This window comes from Sinocyclocheilus anshuiensis, unplaced genomic scaffold, assembly GCF_001515605.1.
Source record: "Sinocyclocheilus anshuiensis isolate Anshui unplaced genomic scaffold, SAMN03320099.WGS_v1.1 scaffold928, whole genome shotgun sequence".
NCBI classification, from domain to species: domain Eukaryota; kingdom Metazoa; phylum Chordata; class Actinopteri; order Cypriniformes; family Cyprinidae; genus Sinocyclocheilus; species Sinocyclocheilus anshuiensis.
Genome location: NW_015552531.1, coordinates 1,713,280 through 1,730,736, shown reverse-complemented (window position 1 = coordinate 1,730,736; position 17,457 = coordinate 1,713,280). Strand labels below are relative to the sequence as shown.

The 17,457-nt window shown below is 37.4% G+C and overlaps 1 protein-coding gene across 1 annotated transcript; it reads left to right on the top strand.

Annotated features, from left to right (window-relative positions):
- Window positions 1-7,967: 7,967 nt before the first annotated feature.
- On the top strand, window positions 7,968-13,189 carry LOC107663633 (chondrolectin-like). Its single transcript, XM_016453868.1, has 7 exons — window positions 7,968-8,427; window positions 9,850-10,195; window positions 10,292-10,449; window positions 10,559-10,609; window positions 10,695-10,781; window positions 11,407-11,503; window positions 12,699-13,189. Exons 1-7 carry the CDS (start codon window positions 8,352-8,354, stop codon window positions 12,781-12,783), a joined length of 900 nt encoding a protein of 299 aa, XP_016309354.1. The 5' UTR covers window positions 7,968-8,351; the 3' UTR covers window positions 12,784-13,189.
- The last annotated feature ends 4,268 nt before the right edge of the window (window positions 13,190-17,457 follow it).

Here is a 17,457-nt window from a genome sequence, read left to right as displayed (position 1 = left end):
CTCCGTACTTTGAAATGTCAAGTTTATTACGGGACCAATGTAGACAGTGATAAGCATACACATAGACATAACGTTTTCCTGTATCATGTGTCAACTAGTTATATTTCGGATTTTGTTCTTTTACCTGAGAGACCAAAGGGGTTTCGTTTCAAAACTGATTTTAATTTAAATAATGCATATACCTATTTTTAAAAACGTGTTATCTATGATGGCAGATAAGGACCAGAGGATAAACAAGCGATGACTGAACAATAGTAGGCCCTACGTGTGTTTTTCCATGAATACCCGATAGGTAGGGTCATAAACAAAAGTGCATGACATTTCCGCGAATCGATTCTTTAGAACAATTCGTTTAAAGAACCAGTTAAAATGATTCAGTGATTAATTTACGTCAAAACAATAGGCTTGTTTGAGATGCGCCTCGCCTGAAATGTAGGCGAGAGCAATTGGCTGCAGTGAGGGGAGGAGTATGAAGGTAGAATGACGTCAAAAAGATTAGCATACGCAGGGTAAGAGTTGTGGAAGTGTACATAAGACTGTAAGCGTAAATTGAATTTGCATGCGCAACAGAAGCTTTGTAAAGGTGTAAATCGTGTTTCAAGCGCAAGAAAAAATTTTTTGCAGCATTTTACTGTTACTCGCAAGTGTAATTCATGTATTGTGAAACTGCAGCTTCATGCTAACGCAAAATAAATATGATCTGAATGCTTCTGACTTCCATTTTTCTGAGCTTACACTTTTGGCACGTTTTTTTCGCCAAAACACGGTCAAAAGCACTGCAAGCCTGTGAACAGTGACTTGCAAGCGAAAACAACAGTTTAAAGAACTGCAAAACGGATTGACTGCATAGAACCAATCTGTATGTGTACAAAACTAACTGTTGCAAATGTCTAAATGACTTGTTGTGTATGTGGGGCAAAAAGGACGATATCTGCTTCGTCATGCCTGGAGTTGATCCGTGCTGGTTGCTGAGGAAATACAACAACTTTGCGCTGTGGATCACCGGATCGGCTTTCACCGTGGACGAAGCGGAGTCGAATCCACCGGCCTCCGCTCACTCAAGGCCGCCTGTAATGAAATGTGTTTATGCGGTTTAAAGTAAAAAAAAAAAAAGTACATTATTGTTTCTCCTCTATGCCCCGCCTTTTTGAAATCTTAGCGTGAGCTGAGGCCGGGCTAGAGTGAGCAGAGGCGGCGAGGCTGAGAACGGCGCAGCCGGCAGATCTGACGAAGGAGCGGCAACCACATGTGACGACCCCGGGCTGGACTCCGCTTCGTCCACGGTAAAAGCCGATCCGGCAATCCACAGCACTAAGTTGATGTATTCCCTCAGCGACCAGCACAGATCAGCTCTAGGCATGACGAAGCGGATATCGTCCTCTTTTGGAAGACCAAATAAAGTAGTTTCGCTTTCACAATGAAGCACACAGCGTCTTCACGACATGGCGGCGGCAACAATACTACAGTGAGAATAAAAGTTACACCTTCTTTCTTTGCATGAACATTTGGGCGGCGTTATGCAAATTTTCCCACATAGTGAGGTAGATATGTGGGGGCGTGTTAGAGCGAGCCGTTTTAGGTAGGCGTGGTTAACTCTTAACTTTTATAAAGAATATCTCTTTGGATTTGAGACTTTAGTCTTTGCAACTTTACAGATCTTCTTTATGCACCAAGAGCTTGTAACACTCCAAAGAGAAAGGAAAAATTGAAATCGCATCATATGACCCCTTTAATCACTCTGTCAAAGTGCAACAGGTTTACTGAGAAGAAAAATATTGAATAAGTGGTGAATAAAATGGAAGGGAAAATCATTCCTAATTAAGATTTTTTTTTCTTGTCAGTAATCAAGAGGGATGGATTGCTGGTCAGGCATTCTGCTTATTCGGCAAAGATTAATAGGCTCAGAGCAGGATTCCTAATTATTTTATGTAGAAATACTAGAGGTCGTCAGTTAGACTCATTAGCCCCACTGGCTTGAGGCAAGAAGCCTGGTTGTAGTTTTGCATTGCTGAAGGGTGTGCTACGCAGATACACACATACATTTACTTGAATAAAATAATTGTGATGAACCACTCTATTGCGTGTTTCGAGGCGGGGGGGAAAGTGTTCTATAAAGATGTGATGTTTGTTTCCAGACAAAGGAAAAATAATCAGCCACCACAATTATAAATCTTGTCATGGAGTGATGCTTATCTCGATCCATTATAGCAATGTAATTTAATTCTGTTATAAAATCTAAACCGTTTTAATTAACTCTGCTGATTAAAACAGAAACCAATATAGTGCAAAAGGGCATAACTTGTATGATAAATGAATCTTTAGCCTAATGTCTCTCAGGTTTTTGGCACAAGCTTGGTTTGATCATGGTGCTGGTTGTAGTAGTCCGTTAGTTGGATGGAGTTACATATTTCATGGATGACTTGTCATCAACCGGCAGTGCTGGAAAATGCATTATCTCCTGGAGAGATTATGACAAGGCCAATTCATAACTGTGAATTGATTTTCTTAAATGCTGGCTGCAATATGGCAGTGTATTCAGAGCATGTATTGTGGTGGTTAGCATAATCAAGGGTTTATACGTTCCTAAAATAGCAATCACTAAATATAATCAGCAAATCAGAAAGACCTCAGTATACTGAATATAACACATTTTGCTCCAGGTAATGAGTCAGTGCGGTTTCACACAATACCGTATATTTTAATACGATATTATTATTAGAGGCAGTGGAAGAGGAGGTATATTACTAACCAGACAGTTATGATGGTTGTGGCATAGCATAGCTTATATAAAACGTCATCATGGCACCAGATAAATATTCTTAAACTGTATTCCTAAACTGTATTAAAGGAATAGTTCACCCAAAAATTTGTTGAACATTTACTCACCCTCAGTCCATCAGTTAATATCTTGTGAAATGAAAAACTGCATGTTTGTAAGAAATTAGTTCTCTATTCATACTACTGTGTTGTCCATTGAAAAAGTTGTTTCGTCTGAATTGGGTGAAAAACACAAACAGATTAAGCAACAACAAGAGCGAGCAAGGGAAACGAGGTGATGGAATTTTTTCAATGCCTGAAGCGTTATTATGAATTATGATGATTCAAACGCGAGAAACAATGGTTTAAAATGAAAACATCTTGATGAATTTGTTTCTTATAACATGCAACTTTTCACTTCATAAGACATTAACTGCTGGACTGGAGTCATGTGGATTACTTGTGGATTATTGTGATGTGTTTTTATCAGTTGTTTAAACTCTCATTCTGACGGCACCCATTCACTGCAGAGGAACCATTGGTGAGCAAGTGATGTAATGCTAAATTTCTCCAAATCTATTCCATCAAAGAAACAAACTCATCTACATCTTGGATGGCCTGAGGGTGAGTAAATTTTCATTTTTGGGTGAACTATTCATTAAATGCAAAACTCATTGGCATGCACTGCAGTTTAAATTAACTATATGGGAGTATCACATTACTTAAAACATGGTTCAGAATAAGATTTATTTTGCCAGATATTGCCATGACTAATTAATGACATGGTCCAAAAAGGGCATAAATTTGATACTACAGTAATTAAAGTTGCTTTATATACAGCTAACTAGCTGTATTTAATGCATTTGCCCTGTGGCCTGAAATCTACAGCTGACCAAATCCTGTCTTTAAGATGCCTTGAGCTCATTAAGCACCAACAACATCTTTATTAATTGACAAGATAGTCGTTTAATTAAAAACCCAGAACCCTGTCATTCTGCAAGGCCGAGAGAACATTTGAGCAGGATGCTTGTGACTGGTGACTCAGAGGTTAACCGTGGCAGCAGCCTGGCAGCCGTATTGACTTCTGGGTAATTATACTTAAGTGGTGACTAGAGGAGGCAAATGGCAGTAACAAATTATCTGTTTTGAGGGGATGCATTCTTAGAATCAATAAGAGTCCATTTGTGGAAATAGGGCAATTTAGGAGAAAATACACCCCCTGTTCTTGGTCCTAACAGAAGTCATTTGCCCCTGCTACCATATTGTAGGTCTTTAATTTTTTCCCCAAATCTCTCATAGTTAAATTAAGAAATAAAACAGAGGGATAAATAGGGAAAACAGTAGACATCAACAGACTCTCTGAACAGCAGTTTTATCTTGGTTTGTTTTCCTGTGTCTGAAAACAACATTAAAAATGAGGACGAGAAATTATTTTAACAGGACATACACTACCATTCAAAATTTTGGGGCAAGTAAGATTTTTTTTAAAGAATAAATTCAGCATGGACACATTAAATTGACTAAAATTGACTGCAAAGACATTTATAATGTTACAAAAGATTTCTATTTCAAATATATGCTGCTCTTTTGAACTTTCTATTCATCGAAGAATCCTGAAAAATTGTATCAGAGTTTCCACAAATATATTAAGCATAACTGTTTTCAACTTAAAAACAATAAATGTTTCTTGAGCACCAAATCTGTATATTCTAATGATTTTGAAGGATCATGTGACACTGAAGACTGGAGTAATGGCTGTTGAAAATGCAGCTTTGCCATCACAGGAATAACTGAAAATGTAAAATATATTAAAATAGAACACGAATGCTAATAATATTTCTGTTAATATTACTGTTTAACTGTATTTTTATCAAATAAATGCGGCCTTGGTGAGCAAAGATTTCTTTCAAAAACATAAAAAAATAAAATAAAAATAGGACCCTAAATTTTTGAATGGTGTTGTATGAACATTTTAACATACACTCATTTTTATTTGCATGTTTTCATGTGTTTTCATGCTGCCCTTCTGGCTCATCCAGCAATTACTGATTACATTAATTCTGGTATGAGAATCCAGTCACCAGCTGATGGCAGCCCATGGAGCCAATGCCTTTTGGGACAGGGAGGCTGTTGGGGAAGTCAATGACCTCTCTAAGTGATGAAGGAGAGCAGAATGAGATTGCAGTCCGGTCCATTCGGGTCTCAGAGGGGTCGTAAATAGATTTGCTTGTTAAAGAAGTACTTTTCCCTGGCTGATTTTACCGCACTTACACTTTCCTCAATTTGCACACAAACACCCTAGAAGGGTGAAAAGAACAGAATAGAAGCAATTTCTTGTGACGTATGTGAAAGAATCCTCTCAAATGCAGCCATCACTCGGCTTGCCCGATTTACAGGGCCAAATCACTTAGACTCTTACAGTCAATCAATTGCATTTACATCTATTGCGACTCGGCCAACCAGAGTCTCCCTAGGAGACAGCCATTAATTGGCTTGTGCAGCAGTATGGACCACTGATCAATCCCAATCAACCCATGTGAAGCATTCATAATAGAGCACTAATACGTATGCAAGCCAAGCCAAACTCACACTTACAATATCCCAGAAGTGAATTATGGCAAAAGATGATATGGGTCAATTATCAGTTGGGTTGGATATACGAGTTATTGGAGATGGAAGTATATGCGTATAGATTTGAACACAGAGACTCTTAAATGGATCCCAGGCACTCCCTCTCTTTAATGTTCCCTTAATCTCACATCACCAAACTGTAGGCTTTAATCCAATCAGCAAAGAGCTTGTTCTCATTTACCCAGAAGGCTTGAGGGGCTCATCATACATCTGTGGTGGGGTGAGCCATGATGGGATGGTCTCTTTCACCCTACATGTCATTTTTCACAGCTTGAGTTTTCCCTTTTGTCCTCTTTAGAGACCTCCATTCGAAGGAACCTAGAAGGAAAGACGATGAAATAAGTCAATACCAGCTATCAATGGATTTTTCTTTAGGACACTAAAGCAATCTACATTTTATGATTGCTCAGAAATAATCCACTCATAGGATTATTTATTCAATTAAAATCAAGCTTATTTTTAGGTACAATAATGCTCAGTGGAACCAAATATGCTCTGAGACTTAACAACCCATTGGCACATCATTTTAACTAGCTTGTACTCTTGACAATAAGGGGGGAAATATGTTCATGCTGTCAAAGTTCATAGGTCAGGTCATCCTAAGGTGGCACAAATGAACAGTACAAGTGTTCTATTGAAAAATTCAGCTGCTAGTCAGATTTCCAATAGAGTTCCAACTCACCAACTTCTTAAAAATGTGTCAGTGTATCAGGATGGGGTCTCAGAATGGTAAAAGTGTCACAAAAAACGTGAATACATTAGAAGCCAATCTCTTAAAAAAGGTTGCAGCATCTGTTGACACAAAGCAATAACATTAGAACCCTTTGGATCCACCTCCTTTCGCAGGAAAGCACAGTTCATTCCTTTAATGTGAACCATTCATGCCCTAAACCTGATTACTTCTGGGCAATTAAGCGCACTGATAGAATGAACTCAGTGTGACTTTGATGCCTGATCTGAAAAGAAGACAAGACAGAGAGGGGGAGAAACAGTGAGAAGCAGATGATGAGAGCGGAGAGTTATGTGATGTTCTGGCAGAGCTTGCAGACTGGGCCCATTGTCCTGACTTGCAAAATCAGCACTACCCCATTCCTCTGGCCCAGTTAAGACGTTCTTTCTGCAAGCTGGCCAGTAGTGCACTCAGCTTCCTCATTTTTCGTGATTGCCTGACATTTATTTTCTCTTCTTTGCTGCTGGTGCTTCCTGCCAGATCTTCTTAATACCTCCGCTGACAAGGGTCCTAGTAATAACGCAGCTGCCTTTTTATTGATAATGTGCCACAGAATATCTCGGTGTCATTATCGAACACTCAAGGAACAGAATGGCATTTTCAGTGGGAAATAAGTAATCGATAGGGAACCGCAAATTAAGTAATAGCATTTTTGCGTTGATGCATATTACAGCTCAGTTAACAGCCTTCGGATCGGCAAGGCTCCACGCCGCAGGATGAATGGATCAATCCATGCACAGAGCTGACGTCTCGCTTTGACAACATAATTAGTTATCATACAGAGAAACGTGTTTGAGGACAATATGAAAACCTCCCTTGGATATTCAGCTCATGAATCAGAACCATGAAGAGGCAGTCAGGGAAACCATGTGATCCTGTATGAGGAAAACAACTTTTTAAAAGTAGAGAGAGATGAATAACTGAAATGAAGGGTGTCAGCTGAGAAGAGATGATTTTGTTAATGGGAGGTCTGACAGGAAACAGGATACATCTGTTTATGTATTCACATGATTTTGCTGTCAATCCTAATTCACTTTGTTTTGTTTCTAAATAGGTAATTATATTATTTTATAGTAAATAAACTGGAATCCTTGATTCTGATTGTGCAGCTGAAGCATTCTGTGGTCAAATATTTTGTTGTATAATTATTTCTAAACTGTATTTTTACAATAGTTCTAAGTCATCTCTTGCGGCCTTTATCTTTTCACATATTAAAATAATTTCAAATCAATATTTATGGCTTTATTTATTTGGTCAATAGCTGTGCAATAAGCAGGATGAAGTACAATCAGATGGTCAATATTGCAAAATAAACCCCAACAGGGTCATCAAGACTAAGACCATCTAGTGATCTGATGAATATGCATTATCCTTTTCATGAAACGTAATTACCTTAACTTGTATAAATGTGGTATTGTTATGAAAGTGGTTGACCCACCAGTACTCAAGAATTAGATCAAACCTTACATCAGGATCACTCGAGACAACTGAGGTCCCAGGGTACTTGGAAGGTTTTCAGTTAAATTTGGCTTGTTGAACCTATAAACAGATTTTTTTTTTTAAATGATCTTAAAATAAAAATGCCACTTGTCTAAAATGTCTAAAAGGTTGTCTATATACCATGGGTCATAAATGAAACTGACACAAATCCATCTGCTTATACTGCAGCATGACTGTATTATATTGACAAATTTGACATACAATCTCCAAGTCTGCATATTATCAATTTTGTTTCCACCTTTATGAACCGAGACATAATAATTCGGCTGCGTCTTTTTGGTTCTCTAAATTGGATACATATAATTCAAGCCAAGGGTGTTTTCACCTCAGCCATTGACCCAATCACGCTTAAATCATTTTATACACTAAAACTGTGACCTGCCCCATCATCCATCTTATGACTGGAGAACGCGGGTCGAGCCTGAGACGTGTGTTGCACTTAATAAAGGAGGTGATGAACATCTGCGCCCTGTTCGATCACCTGCAGTACAGCCCAGCCCAGCCCAGCCAAGCGTGAGGGAAGCATTGCCATACTGAAGTGGAGCAGCCGCGCGTCACTCTCTCTCTCCAGAATTCAGAGGCGCTTTTCAGAGTGTCAGACCAGCTCGGTGGAAATCATGTCTTTGAACACTATGAAGAAGAGACCATTCGAATAAACGTTAAATAAGGCCCCTGACTGGAACAAGTCTGTTTGAAGTTCACTCCATTATCTACTCAAGTGAAACACGTGAGGATGCGCGCGGCAGTCGGAATCCTTTGTGCTTTGATTTTCCTGGTCTCGTTCAGCCATGGCGCGAGAGTTGTGAGTGGTAAGTTTCAAATTATTTAGTATGAAGCTATTTTCATTCACCTTATTTCTTTAAGTCAGTGAGGATATATGTATCAAAATATTCAGTTGTTTGTGGTAAAATTGTGTTTTACTGTCTTAAATATTTAAGTTTAAAGGGACAGTTCAGCCAAAAATGTGACCCTGGACCACAAAACCAGTCATAAGGGTCACTTTTAAAGTTGTCCAAATGAAGTTCTTAGCAATGCATATTACTAATAAAAAATTAAGTTTTTAATATATTTACGGTAGGAAATTTACAAAATAATCTTCATGGAACATGATCTTTACTTAATGTCCTAATGATTTTTGGCATAAAAGAAAAATCAATCATTTTGACCCATACAATGTATTTTTGGCTATTGCTACAAATATACCCCAGCGACTTAAGACTGCTTTTGTGGTCCAGGTTCACAAATATAATTTAATCGTCCTCAGGTTGTTTCAAACCCGCTCAAACTGATTTTCTGTGTGGCAATCATAAATAATAACTGTTAGATGTTAAATAATCTTAGAGGCTGTAACAAAATTCTAAATTTTTCATAATGTTTTTAAGTGCTCATTCTTATTCACCTCTACTACTTTATTTTATAATTAAATTATCTCTCAAAAACATTCTTAAGTGTAGGCTATTATAAAATCTGGCAGATCAGCTCATAGTTTTCACTTCCCCAAAGATGATTAATCTTGAAGATCATTCTTGAAGCTTGTCTCTAGCTTTATTGATAACATCTCTCTCTTAATAAAGCGATGGGATAAAAAAGAAAATGATGATGAAAGCATAAAAAAAGAGAGAGATGGATATAAAAATAGGTTTGTCATACACGTGTAAACTAAAAGGATGCACCAAGGGAAATTAAAATCAGCTGAGCAGTTCTTTGTGATGAGATCGGGTTTTTAACAAAGGTGACAAGAAAGTGACAGTTTTGGAGAGCGGAACTGCCAGAACATTCCATGCTGGAAGGAGTAAAACTGTGCCACACAGACAGGAATTGAGGAAGAAAGCTAAGGAAGCTGGTTAAGAAAATGCGGAGTCCAGTTTTCCCCCAGTTAAACTCGGCCCATTACTGGACTCAAATTGATGATATAGCAGATTTGGACCATGCAATTATTTAAAGTACCTCCCGGGCAGAGAGCTAATGTTATTATTAGACTTTTAACAGTCTGTGTATTAATCACAGTTCCCTTCACTGGGCCTATCAGTGTATCTTAAGTGTTCTCTATAATAGAAGTGCTTTGTTTATGATTTAATAATAATTCCATACATTTTCCCCTCTTAGCTTGCAAGCCTTTTTAAGCATTTTAACTGAGCATCCTTTAAACATCCAAATCTATATCTATCTATACAAGATATATATCTATACAAGAAATCGCTAAAAATACAGTATTAACTTTGTGACTTCAGGTCAGACAGTGTGTCAGGGCAGTCCTGAGGAGCCGTGCTATAAGATTGCTTACTTCAGGGACGTGTCGAGTCGTGTTGCATTCTGGGAGGCTCAGGATGCGTGTGAAATGGATGGCGGTTCGTTGCTGAGCATTGAGAACACAGCAGAGCAGAAGCACATCGAACATCTTCTGCGGGAACTCAGCATCTTCACTTCCACTGGTGCTTCCAGCGGGTCGGGCAACACAGACGGAGACTTCTGGATCGGGTTGACACGTGTGGAGGACGAGACGGCACAGGAACCTGGCAGCTTTGCCTCGTGTCCCAACCTGTACAGGTGGACAGATGGAAGTGTCTCACAGTTTAGGTGAGATGGGATTGATCTGGGGCCTGTTCAAAGCAGAGATTTACATCAGGTTGTGAATTAAAAACAGCCATAAAAATGAGCACTTCTGTTCTACAGAAATTGGTATGCTGATGAACCATCCTGTGGAGGAGAAGCTTGCGTGGTCATGTATCACCAGCCTACAGCTCTCGCTGGGCCTGGTGGGCCGTATCTTTACCAGTGGAATGATGACAGGTGTAATATGAAGCACAATTTCATCTGCAAGTATGAACCAGGTAGGTGATTTGCACTGTGAACTTTTTGAGTCAAAAGTGACTTGATTAACCTGAATTCACCCTACTAAAGTGGTTTAGCTTACAATGTTTGTTATGTTGTTCTGAGCAGAAAGTTACCTGGTAAAAGTGCAGAGCGACACGCCTGGAGGGCCTGATGTTGGTAAGCAGCCAGGTGTCAAATCCGTCATCATTTGACTTAAAGAGTTACAGATATGTTGACTCTAATCTGTTAATGTGCCCTTCAGATCTTTCCTCAGAAGAACAAGAGGGGAGGAAAACATCTCCTGTTGACCAGGATGAGAACCCCCAACTTGTAATGCCAGGGCACTCAAGTAACAGTCGATTTTAAATTCTTAAAGGAATATTCAGAGTTAAGCTCAATCAACAGCATTTGTGCCATAATGTTGATTACCACAAAAAACAATTTTGACTTGTTCTCCCTTTACTTTAAAAAAAGCAGCAATCTGGCTTACTATAAAATTGAAGTGAACGAACCCAATCTGTAAATGTTAAAATTATATAATAAACTATATCAAAATACAAAACAGTAATGTTAAATTGTAATAATATTTCACAATGTTACTATTTTTACTGTATTTTTGATTAAATAAACACTACAATGGTTAGCATAAGAGACTTTCAAAAACAAAAAATTTGACAAATTCCAGACTTCTGAATAGTAACTTTTTGCAAGTACTTTTTATAAAAGTATAAGCATCATGTTTTCAAATTTCTGCTTTTAAATCCTAAAAAATTGCCCCATTCACTTCTATTGCCTCACTGTAACCCTTGATTTTTCAGAAAAAAAGAGGTGAGTGAAAATAGTATTTTTGCAGTAGCCAACATTAAACTACAAATGCTGTCAATTGAGTTTCACTTGTGTTGAACCCAGAATTCAACTCAAAATAAATGCCTGTATGGGATTGGAAGTCAAAGTGTGTTTTTTTTTTCTCCCAGGTATGCTGCTAATCTATGTGATTATCCCTACCATCCCTCTCCTCTTGCTGATCCTGGTAGCTTCAGGAACGTGCTGTTTCCAGATGTTGAGCAAGAGGTGAGCCATCAGGATCAAATCACTGTAAACGCTGTCAGACTAATGCTAATGTGCTGTCCTATTATGCACAGTATCATCCAAATACTGCGTCACATCAGGAAGTCAGTGTCTCACTAACAGCCTTTGCGTCTTGATTAATCAGGATTTCGGCTCACTAGCCGAGATCTGACACCATCCTATGTTTTTCTCGCTAACCCAGAAGTTTTACTGTGATTAATTAGATTCAGCTGTTTATAACTGTGCCCGGCAAAACAGCTTAGCCCGTACTAATCACCATCAACACACTTATTATAGTGTGCATTTAGCATATTTGTAGGGGGGAGGGGTTTGCCTGCCACATTACGTCACACTGCATTGGAGACTGAGTCCAACTTGACTTCTATTCCCATCAATATCCCATTTGGCAGGGAATTGCTGAAGCAAGCTGTTTCCATCCTCTGTTCTCACCCCGCAACATAGAGCACGAAACAGTTCATCTCGGCCCGTGCTTGGGAAGACATTATATAGTGGCTTATTTGTGTAATTTATTATGTTTATACGGCTGACGCTCCCACAGAGTGATGTCTTTTTCAAATATTTCCAATCACTGTGGCAGATGAGGGGATCCTGAGACAATACATTTAATCACTGGCAATGACTGAGTGCGCTCTATTCAGTAAAAGGCTTCCTGGAGCGAGTTCAAAGCTTTTGGAAAAACGTCTTAAGTCCTTAACAGATGATGCTTCTCTGTTTTACGATGTTTGCTTCTGGTTCTCATGATTAAATACTATCATAAGACCAGGAGGAGTCACGTAACAGCTGCTTAGCTTCGGTCTGCTTATTGTGTATACCTTTAAATGCACTGTCTTCCATGCATTGTGCCATAAAACCTTCCCAGTAAAACTCAACAACAAATTATGTAAATGACAAAGGCGACATGGAGATTCATGTGGGGAAACTGGCCACAATGGTTTCACAATGCACACACAAGCAATACATATGTCTGTGCCCATATCAAGAGATTATAATATAACAGTATAACACATCTACCCATAGAGGGTGCATATTATCATAAAAAAAAATGAAAATTTTGTCATCAACTCAACATCATATCATTCCAAAACTGTATTAGTTTCTTTTTTTATTAATTAATTAAATAGAATTAATGAACAATTACATTTATTAAATTATTAATACATTTAAATTTTTTTAACAGTAATCCACGGACCAAAACGAACGTTAACCAATCAACTCTCTGGATCTCCAAGACACCAAAGATAGACAGTGGCATGGAAGTTTAAAGAATCATCTCTACGATTCAAACAGCTCCCTTTTTTCTGGCTTTGTCATCTATGTTGCTTGATCGGCAACATTCTCGCCCGGTTGTTAGTTTAGTGTGTGATTTAATATACTAGCTAAAATGTGCAGCACCGGCAGAGCAGTTACACATATATCGCATTTCTGTACATATGTTGTGCTCTCACAAATTACTTAAGTCTATGACTTTTCTGTTCACTCCCATGACCTTCGTCTCTATTTCATGTTTCTAGTCAGATAGTCTGACCTGAATCTACTGCTGCTTAGGGAGGGTGAATACTAATTGGGACCAAACACAGTGAGCAATTAAATTACTGTAATTAAAGCAAGTACAAGTGGGAACCACATAAAAAGAGGAATTAAGACATAGGCAGAGCGTGGCCATGGGGACTTGGGCGTTCAGATGAGTCATCGTTGAAACAGATCAGTTTTGTTGAGTGCGTGATTCAGTTGTTGAGTTCGCCGACTGAATTCCGGACTCTTGCGAATTCTCTCATCATAAACAACAAAGCACAGATGGACGTACAATGTAAGTAAGAGATTAATTTCACAGTGTATACAGTTTCAGTGATTATAACGATAGTTTTGTTTTTTTGAGAGTGCTTAAACTCACGATAGATCAGTGTTAGTGATAATGTCACTTTCTATATATAATTTACTCGCTGTTTGAATAACCGTTGAAAGGAAACGTTATATAATTATCAATTTCTAATGTTTTTATTAAATTGTAATCACGTTAAATACAAATTCAGGCCCATTAAACATTTTTTTAGCCTACATGACACCCATGTCTGGTCCTTGCCTAAAAAGACGGGTTTATGATGTTTAATACATTTGGCTGCTTTTAGCCTTACCCTGGAGTTAGTTCACCCTCCACCTATGAATTAAGAGTTCCTTCTGACAGCGAATAGGGTCACACAAACTGAAGCTAGTGACACAGTAAAGAAATGAAACACTAAAAGAGCATAAAAAGATGGCCTCAAAAGGTTTTTGGAGAATTAGAGTAATTTGTGTCTCATTCAAGAAATGAGAGGCCTATTTAATCTCAAACATTTCTCATGTATTGCCAATGATGGTTCACGTGCGTACAATTGATTATTTAGTAGCATAGGATTTATTTTGAAACATATGCGATCATTCTTTAAATGACCAGAATCATTGGCTAATATAGTAACTGTTCTGCTCTGCAGCTTATGAGGATGTTGTCATAAAGAAAAAAAGATGGAATTCGTGAAAATTTTTTACATATTTTTTTGTATGATGTGACTGCGAAGCTGATTTAAGCTGCCACTGTTATATATGCAGTTTTTCGCATGTGAATATTTTATCATCTTTTATAGTACTGCATATAGAAAATATCAATGCTAAAAAGTATTAAACTGGTTTGCATCATAGTAATATTGTATCAGATACCGAAATTAGTCAGTTAGACATCTGGTTGTACAGGAAGATGTGTTTCTGTGAGAGTGGGTAATATCGTGTGTTTGAATTTAAAATGTGCTGTTAATACTTTTTTATATTTTTGAGACAGGAATTAGACTTGTACAAATGGATTAAAAATATTTAATTGTGAAGATGTTTTAGTATGTTTTTATGGCTCTATAATCATCCCATTTCTTTGTAGCACCACATAAATGCTTAATCACAAACAAAAACAAGAACTCAAAAGTCTTTTGAGTTACTGGATTTATTTTGAAATCTGTTTTGTGATTCATCACGGACCAAAAAGCTGTACGTAGGTTCTAATCGATAAACAACTCTCAGTGTGATTAGCAGATATTGAATATGAACAGTATTATCTTGTATTCACATACAAATAATTAACATACTTATCTCTGCTCCTCAAACACTTTTGCAAGTTTCTTTTGCAAGAAAAAATGCCTTACACACACGGATCAAAGCTCATTTCTACAGATGTCCTACTGGCAATTACACCATTTGTATTTGTTTATGAGAAACACGGTTGTGGCCATGAATTTAAATAGACACGTGATCAGAAAGCTTTCAGGGGGTCCAGCTGGCAGGCAGAGTTGGAGCCAGACATAAGACAAATGAACTGGACCGCATTAACACCGAAAAGATGTGGTACTTTGTATGCGATTTACCCTGGCCTACAATTAGTGACAGCATAGTCTTTAAAGCACACTGCTGATTACGGAGTCAATTAAACTAATCAGTCCTCTGCTTCGACAGGAGAACTCGCGTCACACACTCAGGATCTGGTAATTATAGATATGACTGTAATCACTACTCTGGAGGCACAGGGTAGAATTAAAGAAACAAACCCTTTCCCATCTGGAGAGGGGGGTGATTTTAGCCTATTAGAGATACACAACACAACAAGCATCTCATTCTCCACCCGACCAAGATCCAAACAGCTCTTCATCGCTCTATTAGAACTGGAATATGGTTAGTTAGTGATGGAAATGGGGAGGTTCACCCTCACCCCATCCCGCAAGCTGGAAATCAGCTGTCTTCTAAATGTCAAAGACATCAAATACTAATCAATGGCGTTATGGCAATGATAATCAGTATATATAATTGCACTAAGGTGGGGTTTTAAAATGATGGATGGACTTCATTAATCAATTTAATGTTAAAGAGTGTAAAAATGTTGTGGTAAAACAAACACAAAATGCTTACTATATGTGACCCTGGACCACAAAAGCAGTCTTAAGTCACTGGGGTATATTTGTAGCAATAGCCAAAAATACATTGTATGGGTCAAAATAATCGATTGTTCTTTTATGCCAAAAATCATTAAGATATTAAGTAAAGATCATGTTCCATGAAGATATTTTGTAAATTTCCTACTGTAAATATATTCAAACTTAATTTTTGATCAACATCTCTTGGACAAATTTAAAGGCGATTTTCTCAATATTTAGATTTTTTTTTTGCACCCTCAGATTCCAGATTTTCAAATAGTTGTATCTCAGCCAAATATTGTCCTTTCCTAACAAACCGTACATCAGTGGAAAGCGTATTTATTCAGCTTTCAGATGATGTATACATCTAAAATTTCGAAAAAGTGACCCTTATGACTGGTTTTGTGGTCCAGGGTCACATATACTGTGGAAATACTGTGATAAATTAAACCTTGAATTTTGCTGTAAAATACTGTTCAATTTAGTTTTTGGAAGTGAAAAGCAAGTCATCTTAGTTTATGGTTAAAAACGTTCTTAGATTTTTCTATTTAGTTACATTATGGGTTTATGTTACATCGTACAGTATGTTGCTAAATTAATATTAATATTGTATTATAAAGTGTTGTGTGTTACCATAATGGATTTGTATTTGTGTGCATGACACTTGCATTACAAATTATATTCTCAGCCTAACAATATTTAGTACACTGTAAAAATGATTTTTCATTGTAGATAAAACAGATTATCGGAGTACCTTTTACAAGAAATTAGCCTACTATTTTAGTCTTTTTACTTCAAAATTTCACATTTAATTCAATGTGTTACTTATGTTTCTTTGTAATTATTTGTGCAATTTACTAGCAATTTCTGAGTGAAAATTGTTTCAACACAAATTTAGAGTTTTTGGAAGTGAAAAATAACATATCACCCTAGTTTACAGTGAAAAACCATAAGCTTTTTCTTATTCCTTAGGGTTTCTACAGGGCTTTCTTAATTTGTTTCTTGGTAGTTTTATAAAGGTACAAAATTTGTAAGGTATATAAATATTATATCAGTTAGTGAAATAGGCTATATGTTGTTTTTAACCATAAATTTTGTCTCAGTTCAATCTGTAAAACCCAAAATTCTACCGAATTTTTTTAAGTTCTGGCAAATACAGCTGCTATTTTTCGACCATGAATTTCAGAGATTTTTTTTAAACAGTGATATGTATGTGTCCACAATTCATACAGTTTTATTTAATTCACCTGAAATTGGATGTAGGATACATAAATCAGCGTAGACATTGAGGGAGACGTGTCCAATATTCAGAGTACTCTTCAATCAATATGGGTTTTCAATTACAGATTATTCCATTTTTAATAAAAGCAATTTAAATAAAAGCCCACCGCTACTATCTAGTATCAAACAAACTACCTGTCACAATTTGCTGCTGCATAAGCTTTAGCCAAAAGTGAGATTGTAAAGCACTGCAAAGCACAAATTATTAACAATTTGGGAAGGATTTTTAATTGACATCTCAAGATCAAGGTTACAAATGTTAATAATGACAATATCTTTTAGTTTTTAAAAGTCATATCAACCAAGAGTTTAAATGCATTAGCACATAATCTGAGGGCATTATAGCTAATTAAAGCTCCTGCAGGCAATCAAGGCCTTATTAGCGCTACTCACAACCTTTCACCCAGCGTGACATATTGCGCCCATTACAGTAACTATCCCAGCTGTCCCTGCAGACACAAAGATCAACGTTAGCATTATGTCAAAAATGCACATGCATGTCAGATCAATACATTTAGATATAATGCAATGATAGACAGAGCTTGAGGCCGAATCTCTAAAGGGACGAGCAAACTTTGCTAATGTGACAAAATAAGCTTTGTCAGTTGTGCCCAAGGATATATGCAATGAATACTTGCCATGATTTTAGTCCTTCGGTTTTCACAATGAGCTTTGCACATTCAATTGAAGCTTTCAGGTCATCCTTAAGCAAATCTATCAGATGGGAAA

Coding starts and splice junctions, on each gene's coding strand:
- LOC107663633 (XM_016453868.1), top strand. CDS start 8,352: ATGCGCGCGGCAGTCGGAATCCTTTGTGCTTTGATTTTCCTGGTCTCG. Junction 8,428..9,849: donor TGGCGCGAGAGTTGTGAGTG/GTAAGTTTCAAA, acceptor TTGTGACTTCAG/GTCAGACAGTGTGTCAGGGC. Junction 10,782..11,406: donor TGTAATGCCAGGGCACTCAA/GTAACAGTCGAT, acceptor TTTTTCTCCCAG/GTATGCTGCTAATCTATGTG.